At 35.5% G+C, this 14,288-nt stretch overlaps 2 protein-coding genes across 2 annotated transcripts; one reads left to right on the top strand and one right to left on the bottom strand.

Annotated features, from left to right (window-relative positions):
* Window positions 1–684: 684 nt before the first annotated feature.
* On the bottom strand, window positions 685–3,608 carry LOC111450536 (GDP-mannose 3,5-epimerase 2). Its single transcript, XM_023090724.1, has 7 exons — window positions 3,430–3,608; window positions 2,810–3,220; window positions 2,532–2,625; window positions 2,313–2,442; window positions 2,099–2,231; window positions 1,196–1,403; window positions 685–1,108 (listed from the first exon to the last, which is right to left on the bottom strand). The coding sequence occupies exons 2-7, from the start codon at window positions 3,217–3,219 to the stop codon at window positions 953–955; spliced, it is 1,131 nt and encodes a 376-aa protein (XP_022946492.1). The 5' UTR covers window position 3,220; window positions 3,430–3,608; the 3' UTR covers window positions 685–952.
* Window positions 3,609–9,803: 6,195 nt separating this feature from the next.
* Window positions 9,804–14,193, top strand: LOC111450535 (light-inducible protein CPRF2). The gene is made up of 6 exons (XM_023090723.1): window positions 9,804–10,248; window positions 12,444–12,531; window positions 12,706–12,928; window positions 13,112–13,187; window positions 13,292–13,417; window positions 13,497–14,193. Exons 1-6 carry the CDS (start codon window positions 9,850–9,852, stop codon window positions 13,881–13,883), a joined length of 1,299 nt encoding a protein of 432 aa, XP_022946491.1. The 5' UTR covers window positions 9,804–9,849; the 3' UTR covers window positions 13,884–14,193.
* Window positions 14,194–14,288: the final 95 nt, after the last annotated feature.

Raw genomic sequence — 14,288 nt, 5'->3', positions numbered from 1 at the left:
AAGGAAAAAGGGGCAGTTGAAAATGAATTGGGAAACGTACACGTCCTTTTAAAAGGACCACAAAGCAAAAGGTGAAGCAGATGGGAAGGTGGCCTCATTGGCACCAAGTGATTTCTCTTCTTTCCCTTCTTGAACCATCACTTTTTGCTTTGATTTTGATGGGTTTTATCGTTTAATTTCTATCATTCCCTTTTACGTATATGATTTTCTCGACGCGTCAAATCTCATTGACTTGTCGAGTACTGTTATTTATTGTGTTTTTGTTGGCTTTCTAATAATGTCTTCAAAGCTCATGTCAAAGTTCTAAAAAAAAAAAAAACCTCTTATAAGAGTGGGGAGAAGACGACAATATATAACGGGCCAAAGCAAACAATATCTGCTAGTGGTGGTTTGGGCAATTAGAAATGGCATCAGAGCCAAATATCAAACGGTGTGTCAGTGCAGACGTTGGGCCTCGAAGGAGTGGATTGTGAGATGCCACGTTGGAGAGGATAACAAAGCATTCTTATAAGGGCATAAAAATCTCTCCCTAACAAACGCAACGAACCGAAGCGGACAATATCTACTAGCGGTAGACTTAGGTGGTTACAAACAGTGTCCTACTTAGAGTTCATAGAATTCAACGTTATCGGATTCTAAACTTAGATAAACGTCGTAAAAATCATGGTTCAGACCTCTGCTCTCTGTTGAACGAAGCATAGATTTCAGAATTAACAGTTTACTGGAAAATCTGTAAGAAATCAGACAAGAACATGAACCTGCTAAACAAAACTACACTATTTCCTTAAGGGCATGTAGAATTGAATAGAATAGTAGGAGGCATATAAAAGTATCCAGTAACATCTTAACACTACAGAGAATGTAGTAGGTAGTAATAGCAACTTTTGAAAACAGCTAGTATAGGTCGGGTTGCACCGATACAACCCGAACGGCTTATCCGGGTGTTAACTAATTACTCTTTACCATCGGCAGCACGGAGTGACCCGAGTTGAACCGGAGCTTGGGTACCAACGACCTTTGATGATCCATAAAGTGAGAGGTCAATGCCTTGAGACTTCTCTTTTTCAATCTGCTCCTTGATCCAGAAGTAGGTAATTCTCAAACCATCCTACACATAATATACAGGAAAGCATAGGTGACGAAGTTGCGAAGAATTTAGGATCGTCGAGATGAAAACGAATGGCTCGACATTTACCTTCAACTTCATTGTGGGAGCCCACCCAAGTTTCTCTTTAATGAGTGTGTTGTCCGAGTTACGACCACGGACACCCTCGGGACCAGGGATGTGGTGAATTGGAAGCTTTTTGTTATCGAAACTCAGAACGATTTCAGCCATTTCGTTCATGCTCACCATCTCGTCGCTTCCAATGTTCACTGGCTCACGGAAGTCCGACTTCGTCAATCTGCAAACAGAAGTTCGATGATTAAAATCTCATCCTGAGCGAGCTATGGTTTGTAACAAAAGATCGCCAAGCAATCGAGCTGTTCGTTCACTCAACAAAGACATCAATCATTAAGCAGTCACCCCAACTCATGAATCAAAAAGTTCACAACCAAACAGATCAGTGTACAGCCTACATACAATCTATACATCATTTTCCCTTTAGCTCAACCTTAATTTAGTGAAGCTAGAGCTGAAACCAATAAGCCAAAAAGTACTATAACGGTCATGGTCAAGTGTGAGATCCCGCATTGGTTAGGGAGGAGAACGAAACATTCTTTGTAAGGGTGTGGAAACCTCTCTCTAGCAGAGACGTTTTAAACCCTTAAGTGGAAGCCTAGCAGTGGGTTTGGGCTGAAACAAATAGTATCAAATCCAGACATTAGGTGGTGTACCAGCGAAGACACTAGGCCCTCAAGGGGGTGGATTGTGAGATCCCACATCGGTTATAGAGGAGAACGAAACATTATTTGTAAGGGTCTGGAAACCTCTCCGCGTCTTAAAGCCCAAAGAAGACAATATCTCCTAGCGGTAGGCTTGGAATGTTACACCAAGCCCATCTAATTCAAGGAAGGCTTCAGCCACCTTGGCCGATCGTATCAAATCCGAGAAGCAAAAATTTTAAACATGGAATTTGCAGCAGATGAGCTTTCTTACCTAAGCACACCTTCAACACATTCATCAATGAAAGTGAAAGATCTTGTCTGAAGACCATCACCCCACATCTCAAACTTGTCTACAGAAGTAAGAGCCTTCCTGCAAAATGCAGCAGGAGCCTTTTCCCTTCCACCTACATGAATAAACTGATAGCTATTAGATCTTACAACATAAGCTCGAACGAAATATAACCCTTTTCGGCATTTCAATCTACCTTTCCATGTTCCGAACGGACCATAAATGTTATGAAACCTCCCAACTCGACACTCGATACCAAAATCCTTCGTATAATGCTTGCACAACTCCTCCGTAGCAAGCTTCTCCAAACCATAAGCATCTTGAGGCTACAAAACAATCGTTAACACGGTTTTAATAACGACATAGCTAACAATAGCTTCGTTTCTTAGTCGTTAACATAGAAGCAAATATGTACCTCAGCAGGCCAAGCATCTGACTCTTTCAAGCTCACATTAGTTTCCAATTGCTTAAATTCAGGATAGATACAAGCACTAGATGCATAGAAAAACCTGTATCCACAAGATGGAAGGGACAAAGCCAAGAACAATGATTATACACATAAAAGCTCATAAAAATTTCTAGCTCATCCTGACCCCACCACGCACAAACCATGATTCTAAAGCGTAAAAGCATTAACCAGTCATGTACCGTGCTAGAAACCATGAATTGAGAAAGATTTTCATGAAAACTAACCTCTTGACGCCATTGATTCTTGCAGCTTCAAGCATATTGAAGCTAATCATGGTGTTATTATACATGATAACAGAGTGGTTGGATTGGATGAAGCCCATACCGCCCATATCAGCAGCTAAATTGAAGACATGGTCGACTTTTTCAGTGACCTTCAAGCAATTTTCCATCACTCTAAGATCAACAAGATGGAATTCATGGCAGAACATATCCTCTGTCATGTGTTCATTCTTTTTCCAATCAGAAGCAATGATGTAATGGCCTTCGCTCTTCAAACGCCTAGCAATGTGAGAGGCGATAAACCCACCGGCGCCGGTGATGGAGATTCTCAACTTCTCCGATGGCCAATACGGCTCTCTTTCAAGCTCCTGATAAGTGTAAGAACCATAATTCGCTTCCCCTGCGCTCCCCATTCTGCAACGTTATGGAGATTCATCATCAGAAGGGAATGTGAATTTCACAAAATTCAAACAAATCAAACGAAAAACAATAAATCAAGAACTACCCAGAAATCGAAACCCTAAATTGAATGAAAACACGGAAACATTGCGAGAATCAACAACAAATGACGAAAAGAAAGCAGAGGAATCCACAAAATCAAGTTCGGAGTTGGGGTTTTCTACCAGAAAAATGGCGGAAATTCACGATTCTAATAGATAGAATTGGGGAAGAAGACGTAATGGGCAGTGATGAAAGCGGAGAAGGGGAAATGGGTAGCGAATGGAATGGCGTGGCGCAGAGCGGGTAGGCTGTGGTGGCTATTAATAGACGAGAAGGGTGAAGTGAGCGAGGAAAGACGGCCATTCATTTATTTTTCTCTTACCCTTCCCGTTGGTCCCATGTCTCTCCGATGGGATCGATGAACACGAGACGTTAATAGCAACTCTGTAAAAATTTAGGATCGTTACAAAAAGATTCCTACTTTTTTTACCATTTTTTAAAGTCAATTCCGAAGGATTGAATTTGGACTAAAAAAAGAGCGTACCTTTCGATTCGTTTACGATTTCGTTTATAATTTTTGCTTGTTTTCTATTCGTGTTTACTATGATTTTAGTAGGTACGTTTGCGAGTCAAATATTCAAAACTTTAGTTCAATTTCGAAAATATTTTTAGAATTAGATTATAAAATGAAGAGATTTGTGTGGATTTAGTGTTTATAAACTTAATGATTATTAGATGAGTCCGGGATGTTTTGTTTTACAGATTATTGAACTTTCAATTTAAATGTCGGATGTTCTACTTCATAGATTTTTCGACGTCCCTCCCGACAAGCACGAGCTTATCGACATGAACCGCGAAGCTTATTTGAGAGATGTTTCTTAGAAAGAGCAGATAAATCAAGTTTTGCTTTCGATGAAATAATTAAGAATATTTTTAGATTAAATTTGTAAACAGTGTTTCTACTATTGTCAACTTCTCCCTCCCGATAGTTATATACGTGAGCCGTTGTTGTTACCTTTTTGCTTGCATTTCATATAACACCAATTTCAATCTTTCAAATCTTGCTTTTCGAAATCTCTCTGCCCCTGTTTTCTAAAACTTTCTTCTTGAATCAGGATTAGAGGCTCGAGCATACATCGCTTGGTCGTAGGCGATGCAAGAAGGAATTGGCTTAACTCGCTTCTTGCTGGGAAGTGAGTGCCGCACAATTGCACGTCGGTAAGTTTTTCTGCTTTATTATCCACTTTCTATTGACGATTTCAAAAGCTAAAAACGTAATGATTATTAAACGGGTTTTAGAGACTAGATTTACAAAATAATTATTTTAATTTTAATACAGTAGCTTAAGCTTCAATTTAGGCGCGGAAAATTTAAAATTTTCAACTTGATCCTCGTAAATTTGTTAAATCTCAATGTCTCGAGTTGACATAATTGTCTTGCGGGACAATTCTTTGAACATCCAACATGTTTTTATTAAATGTAAAAGGGTGAGAAACTTGTAATCTAAGACGAGATCCGACCTTAAAACATGTTTTAATAGATTTAATTAAACTATAATCACATGAATTAAATTTTTAAAAAAATATATAGAAATATTTAATGATGGAATTAAAAAGAAATGATTGAATTTTTACTAAATTTTAAAAATAAAAATAAATATTTAAAAGAACCCTTTAGTTTTTAAATATAATATTTATTGAATTATTGGGAAGGTATAATATCTTTTAATTTCTTTAAAACTAAATAGATATTGTTCGTCTTGATCCGTTCGTCTTCAAAGTTTCAAAGATGCAGAGGTTTCTACATCGTTTATAAGGAATATTTCGTTATCATCTCCAACCGTGAGATCTCACGATCTACTCCTTTTGTAGGCTAGTGTCATCGCTAACACGCCGCTCACTGTCTGGCTCTATACCATTTGTAACAGTCCAAATCCATTGCTAGCAGCTGCTTTGGCTCATTACGTACCGTCGTCGTCAACCTCACGGTTTTAAAACATATTTATTAAAGAGAGGTTTTCAAACCCTTTATAAAAAATGTTTCGTTTTCCTCTTCAATCGATATGAAATCTCGCGTGATTAATTAAATAATAGTGTTTTAACAAAATTAAATAAAGTTTATTATAAGATGAAATTATGCAATATGTTATAATATCATAATATTTAAATAGATGGAAGTATTAATACGCTTCATGAAGTCCTATGATATGTTTGAACTTTGACCCAATAAAATATTTATATGTTTTTTTTTCTTTTTAGTACAAATTGCGTAAAAGAGAAAAAAACGAGTTAATTTATCCCGTTTTTAAATATCTGATTACGACTTTGTCAAACTCTCGAGCCATTAAAACAAAATATAGTATTTAGTAACGTTTTGTTTTGTCTTCTTTATCGTTCACAAAAACCTTCACGTCGTGATGGGTAGTCCAAAAACTACTCTAATCCTACAAAAGTTGAAACTTTGGTTATCAAAGACAGGGAGCTCGGATGTGCCAATATGAACATAGCTCAACCATAATTGATATAAATTTCTTCCTTTAAGATCAAAGATTAAAATCCCCAAATTTCATATTTATTATATCTAAAAAAAACTTCGATTTATAAGAATATATGAATTCGTTTTTACGTAACTTATATATATCACATGGAAATTAATATAAATATTCGACCGAGAATACTATCTAATGTGAAAATGCTCGTTTGAAATAATAGAGAGTGGAGATGTCCATAAGGTAGGGCAGGGACGAGAAAACTTTCTCATCTCCATCCCGACGTCTATTTCAACCTCTCTTCTCATAAAAAAATTTCATTTATTTTTGCGATGATCGAATTCTCGATAAGAAATATCTAGTTAATTCTTTATTTGTAATAAAATATTAAACCGAATATTATTATTTTTTTTTTTAATATTTTGAATCATTATATACAATCAAATAGAAAGCCCCAAGAGCGTCATATTCTAGGAGCCCAAACTATGTGATTGAATAAATCCTCCTCTATCCGTTGCGGGTCGAGGACTCCTTCTCCTTCCCCTTCTTCAAACTCCGATTCGTATTGTTCATAGAGAAATCTCTGATCAACGATAGAACAAGATCCATTTTGCATCATATCTAGGAAATTCCTGGGTTCGGGCCGAAGAAGCAATGTCGCTCGATCATTATCAAATCGACTGCAAAAAAAAATTAAAAAATTGCAATTAAGTCCCTCTTCTTGTTGTAATTAAAAATGAATATTGACCGAAATATTTTAAATATTATTTTAATTAAAAATATATATAATTCAGGAAATAAAAATTTATTATCATATTAAGGATTCATTTTTTGAGCCCTACCTACCAATTGTCAAATTAAAAAAAAAAAAAAAAATTAAAAGGAATAAAATTTCAAATCATGTATCCATTTCTATGTTCAATTTCAACCATGTTTACTGAACGTAGATTTGATTAAATATTCGTATATCTCGAGAATAAAATGGAAACATTTCAAGGATCGAGAATGAAGTATGCTAAAAAAGAATTGAACGAGAAAAAAATTTATTACAAATTGAGTCACTGAACTTTAAAGTTTATGTCTATTTAGTTCTTAAACTTTTAAAATTAAAGTTAGTTTCTAAAATTTTTTAGTTTTTTTTTTAATATTGAAAAATCTATTATATACGAAATTTAAAATGTAGAATTTTTTTTAGCTATAAAATTTAAATTTATATCAATTAACTTTAATATTTTAATTTTTTTTTAAAGACTTAAAATTTTTGAGACATATAAATAAAATTTAAAAATTTCAATTCAAATAAACACCATTTTAAAATTCAAAAAATAAATTTGAAATTTAATAAAGGCTAATTATCCATGGATTTTGTATTTTATTTTAAAAATATTCTTAAATCATTCAAAAATTTCAATAATACCCTTAAAAAAATTAAAAAAAAAAAGTATTTTTACCGTTAATTTTAAATGGAAATCGTTAATACTTTATTTCAAAAATACCCTTAAACTTTTAATACTATTTTAAATATGCTCTTAAAACTTTAAAAAATTTCATTAATATTCTTCGTACTTTTAAAAAAAAATTTAAAAATACCTTTATTGTCAGTATTTTATTTAAAAAATACTTATAAAATTTTTAAAAAAATCATTCCATCTATTTATAGATACAAACATATAACAACACTTCATGGATTATCTCCAAATTATTTAATGTTACTTTTGAAAGTTCAGGAATATTTTTGAAACATAGTATCAACCGTAAGAGTATATTTAATTTTTTTTTTTAAAAAATTTCAAAGTATTTTAAAAAAACATTAAAAGTACTCATAAAACTTTATATTTTTTTATTTTAAAGTTTAAGAATAATAATAAAACTTTTGAAAAAGCATTTATTAAATCCATTAAATTATTTTTAAAACAAAACCGTTTTCATCTCAAATTAAATATTTATTTCTTTATTTATTTAGTAAAAGGTTTAGTGAGAAGAGCAAGGAGGTTAACCCCTTTCAAATATACATGGATTCCGGCTCTTCATCAGCTCCTCATCCAGTTCCACCTTTGACACAGACCTACACCATACGGTGAACCACGCGAGCAGGTTAGATGCATGCATGAGACAGAGAGCTCGTAGGATTATGAGTCTTGCAAGTCAAATGAGGATGCATGGTGATTCAATCACGGATGTTGCAGTCGTAGAAAGATTTAGCGATCTGTAACTCCAATGAGTGATCCAGTACTACGTTGGTCCCGAGGGACAGAGGAGGCTAGGTTGAAAGTTTATGAATTTTTTTTTTTTTAATAAAAATAATAAGAATAAGAATAAGCGTTGGGCCCACATAATGTGGGCCAATTTTTACATGGGCCTCAAATTGTTGAGTGTGTTATCCATTTTGAGTAGCCGTACGTATCATTGGTAAGCAACCATCCATTGGAACCCACTTGGCCTCTCCCTATCTTCAATTTTTAATTTTAATTTTTTTTTTGGGAATTTCATATCCATCACAAATTCATATTATCCTTTTATCATTAAAAAAAATATTAAAAAATTAATAATATCTCACTTTTTTATTTAAAAAAAAATTAATTTTCGATCTTCAAACTATTGCTCAACTTGGCTTACAAAATACATCGAAAATGCTGATGTACACTCAGTTATAGTCCCGTCAACGTAAACACAATAATTTCTAAAATAAATTTGAATATTTGAAATTTAAATTTGAATATATATATATATGAAGGCAAGTGGAAGATGATAATTAGCCATTTAGAAAAATCTTCATATTTGCCTTCCTTTTTATTGAACAAGTGGGAGGGTGAGGAGACAAAAAGCCTATTTTAGAGACATTAAAATATTCTTTGATAAATATTTTTCAATTATATATAATGTAGAATATATTATTGGGTCCTTAATTTTATTTTTTTTAATAATATAATTATATATAGTATATTATAACGGTTTAGATCGACTGCTAGCATATATTGTCATTTTTGGGCTTTCCCTTCAGGCTTCCTTTCAAAGCTTTAAAAAGCATGTACTAGGGGAAGGTCTTCAGGAATGTCCTCCCCAACCAATGTGAGACTTTCATAATTCACCCCCTTCAAGGTCCAACGTCCTCGTTGACACTCTTTCCTTTCTCCAATCAATGTGGGACTCCCGCCAAATCCGCCCCTCTTAGGGCCCAGCATTCTTATTTGCACACCATCTCGTGTCTATGTATTTATTTAATTTTATAATTATTTATTATCCTATCACTTTTTATAATAAATTTTAAGCATCGAAAGATAATTTTCAAAATAAATAAATAAACCCGGGTAATTTCGGTGTTTTTTTAATCAAATAGGAAGAAGATATTTTTTAGAAAAAAAAAGTATTTTTATTTTTCATATCATATAATCATGTATTTATTCAATTATTGGGACATAAAAAAAAAAAGAAAATACAAATTATATTTATTAGGGGAAAAAAGGGTATGGGCCCTGATAAGTGGGCCATGGTTTTGATGGGCCTCAAAGTTGTGGTTATCCATATCATTGGAAAGCCATCCATTGGAACCCACTTGTCCTTTTCTCTCTCCTCTTTTCTCTCTCTTCAATTCAAAAAGTGTGGGGAAAATTCCATCTGCACCACAAAATGATATTATCCCTTGTCCTTTTCTGTGTGGCTTTTTGGTCATTTCACCTCTTATTTTCCCACTAAAAATATGGGAAATCTAATTTTTTTTTTGTCCACCTTGTATTTTATAATATCCAAAGTTTTTATTTTATTTATTTATATATTTAGAGTGGTTTACTTTTTTACTTTTGTTTTGTCTTTGGATTCTTTTCTTTCATTTATTTTTTATCTCTCAAATTTTAAAATATTTATCATAAAAAAATGTCCAATAAATTCTTCAACTTTAAATTTGATATTAATAATCCAAAAAATAGATATAAAATAATAATAAAATTAAAAATTTATGTAATTAAAAATTTTAATTTTATATATAAAAATAAATATCGGTCCAAGTGGAAAGTGTTATATATGACGAAAATACCCTCCACCGGAGCTAAAAGTTCTCCCGCACCAAATTTGCGAAGGAGTCGACAAGACAAAGGACATTTGGAGAGAGAGAGAGAAAATGGATAGGGTATTCTCAGTGGGTGAAATTTCTGACCAGTACTGGTCGTCTCAACCCGCCGCCGATCCTCCGCCGTCACGGCCGCCGACGACGGCTGACGAAGGCTCCAAAATGAACCGTAGCGCATCGGAGTGGGCCTTCCAGCGCTTTCTTCAAGAAGCCTCTGAAACTTCCCCTCATTCCTCTGCTGCTGACCATGACGAAGTTATCGAGATCAAGGACCCTGCCCCTAATCAATTGCAGAAACTTAATGCTAATCGCGATGGCGCTAGTAATTGTAATAGCAGCAGCATTTCTACCAATGCTGGGCCACCGAATATTCCGATCGATTCCGAGGAATATCAGGCCTTCCTTAAGAGCAAGCTTCATTTGGCTTGTGCTGCCGTCGCCATGAAGAGGGTAAAATTTCCCCCCCTATTTTCTCCTTATTGATGGGAGTTGTTGATTTCTTTTCTGTGTTCTGTTGATGAGAGAATTTTCAGGGAGTGAACAATATCTTAGAAATCTGAGCAATGATTTTTACATTGGCTGTTTAATCCGTTCATTTATGTACCGATCCAGTAGGGGACTGGTTTATCAAATCTCTAGTTCTTTAATTTCTTCTTTTTCCCTTTCTAATCTGGATTTATTCACATTTTTTAGTTTCTATTTAGGAAGAGAGTTAGCTCTAAGTGTCTAGATTGCTGGATTCAAAAACTAGGAGTTGTTTTTTCGTTAATTATCTTATGGAGGTATTGTAGAAACTATGATCAAGCGTTTTCTTATATTTCCTTTAGGAATTTCAACTTCTTCATGTATGAAAACGAGATATTATTTTGATTAATGTTTGCGGATATGTCTTCCCTTTCCCCACAACCAACCTTCGTATGAAAAATTACTCCCATTGGAATAGATTGATTGTTGAGATTCGAATGAATAATTGCTTGTCTGCATAGTCTTTAGGAAAAAGAAAAAGCATATTCTGAAAGTTATCGAGTTTGATAAGTTACTGAAGCTGGAAAAATCTACCGTTCATCTGTATGAAGAGATTTACTAGAAGGTAAAGATGGTTTAACCTTTTTAGAAGCTCTAGAGGCTTTCCTTTGAAGTAATTTTTCAGATGAATTATGGACTATGGCTAACTCACCTTCTCTGCTTTTGGTGAGGAAGAGCCCAATCACGATTTCCAGAACCATTTCATTCATGACTTGAAAATGTTGAGTCTCATTCTTTGTGGTGCCATTCATGATATCTAAAACCTTACTCTATTTGACTTATAGCGATAGGAGTTGGTATGACAAGATGAAACAGTATGAAGGGGAATGCAGCTGCTGTTATCTTTACAAGTTTGGAAAATTATGAAGGGATTAATCTTGAATGATGTTAGGGGAGGTTTGAGATATTTGATAACCATGGATATTCGTTCTAATTTATGTGTGTCTTGTCTAATTCAAATGAAAAACTGCAGGACCTTAAAATGCTCGCATAGAATGTTTAATATTTTCTTAGGTAGGTGATACTGTTGATTGTATCTATGTAACGGCCAAAGCCCACCGCCAGCAGATATTGTCCTCTTTAGGCTTTTCCTTTCAGGCTTCCCCTCAAGGTTTTAAAAACGCATCTATTAGGGAGAGGTTTCCACACCCTTATAAACAATGCTTCGTTCTCTTCTCCAACCGATGTGGGTTCTCACAATCCACCCTCCTTCGGGACCCAGTATCCTCGTTGGCACCCGTTCCCTTCTTCAATCGATTTGGGATCCCTCAATCCACCCCCTTCGGGCCCCAGTGTCTTTGTTGGCACACCGCCTTGTGTCCACCCCCCTTTGGGGCTTAGCCTTCTCGCTTGCACATCGCCCAATGTCTGGCTTTGATACCTTTTGTAATGGCCTAAGCCCACCGCTAGGAGATATCGTCCTCTTTGGACTTTCCCCTCAAGGTTTTTAAAATGCATTTTGCTAGGGAGATGTTTCTCACACCCTTATAAAAAGAAATGCTTCGTTCTCCTCCCCAACCGATGTGAGATTTCACCATCTATGACCTCATGACTTATAAATCTCAAGTTACTACTTAAGTTCACTAGAAGCTTAGGATTTTGTTAGCTGAATGCTTTCTTTGGACGCTCAATTCCAGTGTCTTCTCAAACTACTTTATTTCAATGTCACGTTATAGCTACCTATACTCCTCTAGCCTGATTCCTAGTCATCATGATGTTAATTTCATCCATTGACTGTTTTTTAATAAGAGACAAAACAAGCTTCATTCGAAGACGATGATAGCCAAAGAAAAACAACCTTAAATGACAAAGGGGCAAGACGTCCCTTGTAATAGATTAATTCAATTGTTTCTTCTATCACCAAATGAGAAGACGGGAAGAAGAACTCGCGTATTACTAGCCATTGGACAGTCGAAAACTGGCCTGTCTAAAGAAGTAATATCAACTGCTGGAAACTAGAAAACGTATTTTTTTTTCTTTTACTTCTTTCTTATCTGTCTGGTATACGTGATCTATACTTGGCAAATCCTAGCTGATATAGGATGAAGTAAAAGCTTTACTTTCATATTAATTGATCTGAAGAGTTAAAGTTGGTGGAACGTTGTTATCTGTATGAGCAGGGATCCTTTACAATGGCTCCGACTTCGTCCACCTCAGCTGACTGTGGATCACAAGCATCTAATACGTTCGGTGTTCAAGCTCCTAAAGGTTGGGATCACTGCTTGTCTATTTTTCATTTCCCACAATTAATATGAAATGTTATTAGATCTTTGTCTTTCTTTGTGTATCGTCAATATCTTTTAGCTATCCCGTCACGTCGATTAGTTAAATGAAGTACTGAATTCTAGATTTTAATTTTATCCATATCCTTCCCTTCCATAGCTTCTAATATAGGAGCTGGGAATAATTCATTAAGGTCACCAGATAAGGATATAAATAGAGTCCTTGGAGTTGCATCCTCACCTGTGGTGCCAAAAATATCTGAGGTTCAGGCTGGGCCAGTTACTAGTGGATCATCAAGAGACGTGTCGGACGATGAGGATGTCGAGGGAGAAACCGAAACAACCGAGAGTAAGGACCCTGCCGATGTAAAACGTGTAAGGAGGTAACTACCTGCATAGAACCATTTTAGGGACTGCAAGTATTGGATTTTTGAGTCTGTCCTCACCTTTCTTATATCAATGATCATGATAAATGGGACTTCAAAATGGTGGTTTTTGCATAGAAGTGGTTGTTGTGGAGTTCTCGTTTCTTATTGAATGTTTTTCATTGTTCGTGGCGTTTTCAGAATGCTTTCAAACAGAGAATCAGCTCGACGATCACGAAGAAGAAAGCAAGCACATTTAACTGAACTCGAGACACAGGTGTTTGTTCACTCGTGCCTACAACTCTCTGTCCAGTGCCTTTATACCTCTTTTTATAATCTGCTGAACTGATGCACTGATTCACTTTCTTTCCATAAACCAAGGGTGCCCAATTAAGAGTTGAAAATTCGACCTTGTTGAAGCGCCTCGCCGATATAAGCCAAAAGTACAACGAAGCCAACGTTGATAACCGAGTTCTAAAAGCTAATATTGAGACATTAAGAGCAAAGGTAGAACAACAATCCTTTGGTTCTCAGTTTTCCTTGACAAGCTTCGTTATTAAGGACAATGTTGTTTCCACCTTGGCAGGTAAAGATGGCCGAGGAGACTGTCAAGCGAGTTACTGGTAACCCAATGTTCCATGTCATGTCTGATATCTCCTCCATTGGCATCTCCTCATTTGATGGTAGCCCATCAGATACGTCGACCGATGCTGCTGTTCCTTTGCAAGATGATCCATGTCATCATCTATATCAGTCTACATCTAATAACCCTGTCGGACCACACAACGTAGTTGTCAACAATGGATTGGCCGACATGTCACATGTAGGCAGTGGACAGAAGAATTCTCCGTCTCCCGTACCGACAGCCATATCGGGGAACAAAACGGGAAGATCGGAGTCTTTGCAGAGAGTGGCTAGCTTGGAGCATCTGCAAAAGCGAATCTGTGGAGGCAAAGCAAATGCAGAGAAGTAGATGCAGCAGGCAAGATTTGGAGATGGCCCTTGCATTTGTGAATGATTTGTTTTTTTTTTTACCTCATGAGGTGAAAAAGAGCTTTAGTTGTGGAGATTGATGCAAAGGATTCTTACCTGTTGCGCTAACAACATTGAGATTGATCATTGATGCTGTTAATTTTGTGGTCTCCTCCCATTTATCATGTAATAGTTCTAAATGCAACCGGGTGATTGTCATTCAATAATGTTCTCTTGTTCTCGTGTTCTGGTATATTCTAAAAATGCCTCTTTTGTTAGCAATGGACAAATTCGAATATTGTGTTTATTGAGTCCAACTGAGAATCTTTCTATGACGAATCAACTCAAAGGAATCAACCTAAAAGAAAGGCCGGATATGAAATGATAAGAAATCAATTCAATTCAA

This window comes from Cucurbita moschata, unplaced genomic scaffold (genome assembly GCF_002738365.1).
Source record: "Cucurbita moschata cultivar Rifu unplaced genomic scaffold, Cmos_1.0 Cmo_Scf00012, whole genome shotgun sequence".
Classification (NCBI taxonomy): domain Eukaryota; kingdom Viridiplantae; phylum Streptophyta; class Magnoliopsida; order Cucurbitales; family Cucurbitaceae; genus Cucurbita; species Cucurbita moschata.
This window is presented reverse-complemented; position numbering and strand designations above follow the sequence as displayed.